General features: G+C 37.0%; 1 protein-coding gene across 1 annotated transcript; it reads right to left on the bottom strand.

The window, feature by feature from the left end:
* Positions 1 to 330: 330 nt before the first annotated feature.
* On the bottom strand, positions 331 to 5255 carry LOC107771348 (glucosamine inositolphosphorylceramide transferase 1-like). The gene is made up of 4 exons (XM_016590700.2): positions 4476 to 5255; positions 4110 to 4232; positions 2412 to 2579; positions 331 to 2267 (listed from the first exon to the last, which is right to left on the bottom strand). The coding sequence occupies exons 1-4, from the start codon at positions 4830 to 4832 to the stop codon at positions 585 to 587; spliced, it is 2331 nt and encodes a 776-aa protein (XP_016446186.1). The 5' UTR covers positions 4833 to 5255; the 3' UTR covers positions 331 to 584.
* Positions 5256 to 5472: the final 217 nt, after the last annotated feature.

Below are 5472 nucleotides of genomic sequence, written 5' to 3'. Positions count from 1 at the left end.
GTAAAGAGGAAAGGCACATATGCTTCCGCTAGGAGGTATAAGAGATTGGCCTTGGTGGGCATAAGAAGAGTTAGAGGTAGATATGGCGCAACAATAGCTTACTGAAGATATGACGTTTGATAAGAGGGTATTGAGGTAGAAGATGAGTGGGTTGAGTGTATTTCTTTGCCATACCAATTGCATTAGTATTAGATATTTCTTGTTAGTAGAGTTATATTTCTATCTGGTATTTCTTACACTTCAGTTATCTTATTATATCGTTGTTGTTACATCTTGAACATTCAAGAGAAACTGTACTGCTTTGCCTTGAAATCACATCACAAATAGATGTTGGTGAAAGTACATCTTGAAATCTGATAGAAAGGATAACACAGAACTATATCAACTTATGTATCTAAACTAATGTACATTTGCCTTACAAAAGTTGAAGTCCCTCCCAAAGCAAAATTTACAACAGGAGGTAAACAAAACTGACCAAAATCATAAAACCAAAATTATACCAAGAGGAAAGAAAGATCAAAAATCAAAAAAAATAAAAATGAAAAACACTAACTTCAACTATGATGCTAGAAATTTGCTCCTTGCTATACATCCCAACCATCTTTTCGATGGTGAAATTCTGATTTTCTACTTGATATGCTTCCATACATTTCAGAAAACTTTTGGAGACAACTGCTTCTTAGCCCATAGTGAGTCTGCGTATTCCGGCTAATTGCAACACCCGAAAATTTTGAAGTATCGATTGCCCATGCAGGTTTGACGTATTCAACTGTACTGGTGGAGCTCGCGTTTGCATACAAGTAGTTTAGCAAAACATCCTCGCAATTAAAAAGGTTGTCCACCATTGCTCTACCTGCTGCAGCTTCATTGCTCCAGTACTTCTCGAAAGCCATTTTGCTGTCGATGAAGGCTGCTCCTGTTAGAATCATATTATAACCATTGCGCTCGCGAGCATGATTCTCAGCCCTATATTTCAATGGGTTTCCATCTGCAAGCCGGGGGTAAAACCCTACTATGCGCTCAGGATGCTCACGCCATACCTTAAATCCACGTTCAACATCATCACAAGGCATCATAATGTCATCATCAAGTTCAAGAACTGCACGTGTCTTTATCAAAGGATCTACCTTAAAGCGATTATTCAGCGAGTTTTGTTCCTCTACTCTTATCCTAACTGGCACTGCTGAATCAAGCTCACTCAATTCTGGAGGTTGGCCTTTATTCCACACTACGACAATCTCGCGAACTGAAGAACACCTCGAGTAATGTTTGACATACATTTTCAAGTTCCAGAGCCGAGCATCATAGGTCATTGTTAATAAAGTGAACTGAGAGTACTGACCGTTCAACGGGTAAGCTTCCTGTGCACCGCTGCCTCCATAGATGTACTTAACTCCGGTGCACACTAACACCACAGTCACTACAAATACTAAAACAAGAACGAACCCTCCACTGCATGTTTTTGGATTTATTCTGGCACGGAGAGACGAGCTTGCTCTGTTCAAGCGGCTACAGAATAGCCTCATTCTAGAAGATAACAAGCTTGATCTTTCCCAATCAAACGCGACATCACTCCTCTTTCCGACATTGTGAGGACACCAACTTAAGGGAACTAATCCTTTCACTGCTCCTAGTAACATACCAAACACTATAACAAGAATCACAACACCTAAAGCTGATGCAAAACCTAAAATAAACCGTCGATTTACATCTCCTGAAGGGACTCGATCCCCATCCATAACTGCAACCCACTCCCCGGAGCTTAGTTGCTGCACGTCAAGTTGATGACTGCGGGCCCCATTCCAGGCGTTTCGTCCCTTCGTCGACTCTTTAAGACCCAAAGGCACCTCAACTTCTTTGTACTCAGTAGGAGTCAGAACTTCTATTTTGAAGAGACGTAAGCGTCGCCCATATGTTTCACCACAGTCTTGACCAGCACGATGAAGATGTCCATCATATAAAAATGGTCGACCTCCATTTCGTGCTCCCTTGCTCTTATCTGTGTTATAGATAGGATTCATTTTGTGTGGTTTCCAAGGACCAAGAGGCGAGCTACTATACCAAATCTCCAACTGACCGTTCTTCTTGGCACCAATTCCACTATGATCTGAACCGAAAAGCCAGTACTTCCCATCATGTTGAGTTATAAAAGAATCAACAAGCGGCCTTTTCATTACGATCTTTTCCAGTTTCCATTCTGTAGGAAACTTTACAGCTCGATAAAGACGGAGATCCCCTTTCGCACTGCCCTCAGGCATCATATAGATCTACACAAAATAATACAGATGAAGGAAATATTAATCACGACGTCAAGAAAAATAGACTTCAATGATAGCGCAAGTGTAACGTTGTTGTTTCAGACAAAATTGAGTTACATGACATATAAATAGTTGAGGAAGTAAAAAGCTTACGTTGCCATTGTAGTCAAAGACATAAGGATAGGAGAGATGCCAGTCTTCATCCAGCGCAACACCCAACTGTTCCCACGTTGCTCCCTTATCAGTACTTCTTGCAACTCCAATATCGCCTTGCATTGTGATTGAATTCTTTGATTCAAAGAACAGGTAAAGGATGTCTCCCTGAACAATGTAATCAAACAGAAAAACAACAATCAAGATCCTGTATGTACTAAAGGAGAGGAATCTAAAGATTGTAACGACCAGAAACCCTCAGCGAAAATAGTTCAAACATAAAATATCATATAGCACCAAAACTAGACAAGTCATATATATGGTATTATTTTCAGATAGAGAAATGCTACATCTAAGGAAACAATATATTTACAATAAGCGAAACTCAAAAATCCTGGATTTAAATATTTGAAGCAACCTTAGTCTGTCTGAGTATGTAACGCTTTAAGTCTTATTCTTATACGACTCAATTTTTCCCGTCTCATTTGCATATATCAGGAAACCACTTGACAAGCGAGGAGTCTGTCACCATGTCACCAAATTTCCTGATAAAAAGAGCACTTCTGTGTACGAGGACCATTTCTAATTCTACATAGTTGTACCAAACCACAGATTTTTATTAATTACATGTAACATCATTGGCTTTGGCTATATTCCTAGTAGGCACTAGAAACTGATTGGTCATTATCCTTCAGAGGCATCAAATCCATTTTCTCCAGTAAAATGAAAAGAGAAGAGCAAAGTTCCCCTAATTATCTCTCTTTCTATCCCAATTTTTTTGCACATTATTAACTTGGGGACGGCCTATGCTGACATTGAGCAGAATAATAAACATAACCAAGGAAAGCACCATCAACAAGAGCCAAAAGGATAATGTCAAAGAACTAAACTACAACCTTTTCCATCCCTATATCTACTTTATAACTCAACCTACTTGCACTAGATTTAAAGTTCTCTCCTCCTTCACTGCAGGATTCCTCACCAAAAGGATGTGTTAATGACAAATCCTGTGACCTCATCAGCCAATTTAAATAATTGCAACAGCACACAACAGCTTACTAATCTATATGTTTCAGGTGATTAAGCTGACATAGTTCGGTTCCATTAACGTCACATCTAATCTCCAAAGGATGATGATAATAGATGATTAAAGTTAAACAACTCGTCCACAAAAGTCTCATCAATGAAACTTCAAACAAGCCATCATACTTTCACCAACCTGATTACATGCATGATAGAAAAAGCTAAAGATGCTTCCTCTTATTTGCTTATCAAAAATATAACAAAGCTAATCTATCATAGAGCAATAGAACTTAGCAAATATTACTACTTACTAGTAGTAAGTTACTGCTCCTCCTTTCCACTTTTATGTTTCCTTTAGCACGTTTCAAAAAGAATACTTCTTTCTAAATTTGGAAAAAATTTAACTTAAACTTTCAATTTTATCATTAATGAAAAGCTTTAATAGGCAATAGGCACACAAACACTCGGACATGTTTAACACCACAAGTTTCAAAAGAATTATAGCCACATAAATGTTATGGCTTGTTTAGGACCGTAAATTTAAGAAGTATTCATTTCTTCTTGAACTCTGTGTCCAATTAAATAGGTTATCATAAATTGTTGGAACGGAAGGAGTACTTTCTAACAAGAATCAAGACATAAAAGCTAAATTTTCAAAAAAGGAAAAAAGATTACCTGAACATAAAGAAAAGGATCAGCAACAAAATTACTGGGAAAACTAGCCCCAGAAGCTGAAGCACATGTGACAACTGGATTTGCCACTGGCCAAGCTGCACTTTTGTTCCTCCATACATTTGCCTGCCAAAACATTTCCACAACACAAATTTCAACAAATCATGAAATCCCCACAAAACTTAGCAACTTTAGTCCCAAAAAAAAATTAAATTAAATCTTTGAGCCAAACCCCCCATAAAACCAAGAATTCTCAATTAAAAAGGTTCAAAACTAAAATTCCAGAACCCCAAAACAGAAAAGATCAAAACTTTACCATTCAAACCAAGAAATGAGCAAAAAAAAATCAAAAAGGAAAAAATTTCTTACCTCTTCAATGGGTTTAAGGTTAAAAGGAGAGTCGCCATAGTAAACGCCAATTGACCAAGAACCCTCATTATCCTCATGACATCCCAAAGAAGAAAGTGTTGTATGTACATTAGGGGGTAGTAAAAGCCTACAGTAAATCCCAGCAATTGAAGCAAGACAAACAAATGACACCAAAAAGAAGACAAAAGCTGAAGAGTTAGCACAAGGATCACTGCTGCTGCTGTTACTACTTCCATTAATATTACTCTTAGTGGTATTGCTGTTATTGTTCTTGTTATTGCACCACTGCCACCACCTACCACCGCCTCCACCACCGTGTACGGTGGTCCCGGAAACCGCAATTGGGAGAGACCCCATTAACCAAAATGGCAAAAAGTTTCAATCTTTGTGAATTTTATTGCAAAAAAAAAAATTAATCTTGGTGAAGTTTTTTTCTGTATGTATGTAAGTATTTATCTTCTTTTCTTGTTGTTTCTTCTTTGCTGAAGCTTTTTGTTTTGTGATGAATTTTGTAACTTCTCTCTACTATGTCTGTATTCTTGAATTTTTGTAGTTTTTGCTAAAGGAATTTTGAAAGTAGAAAAAAGGTGACAGAGAGGTGGAGAAAATAGAAAAACACAAATGTTGATTAAGCAAAGCAACTTCTTGCTCTGTTTGTCTAATTGAGTTGTCTATGTTGGTGTGCTGGCTTTGTTATTGATGTTAATATATAGAGTGAGTCTTGGTTTCAAATTTCTACATTTGTTTTGTTCTTTTTCCTCTTTATTTTATTTTATTATAAAACATGTGGACAACTGATTAATATTTATTGTGAAAGTTACTTAATCAGATAGTTAGGATCACCCTTAATTAAAGGCGTATAATCGAATAGTTAGGAAAAAAGATTTTTTTGGCATTCTGATTTAGTTATATTAGAATTAGTTATGTTGAAATTAGTTATTCTTATATTATTTATTATTGACTGTTTCGTACTACTATGCTGTATCAATCCCGAGAT

Source organism: Nicotiana tabacum, chromosome 11, assembly GCF_000715075.1.
Source record: "Nicotiana tabacum cultivar K326 chromosome 11, ASM71507v2, whole genome shotgun sequence".
NCBI lineage: Eukaryota > Viridiplantae > Streptophyta > Magnoliopsida > Solanales > Solanaceae > Nicotiana > Nicotiana tabacum.
Note: the sequence above shows the minus strand (reverse complement) of the source record. Positions and strands in the feature narration are given on the sequence as shown.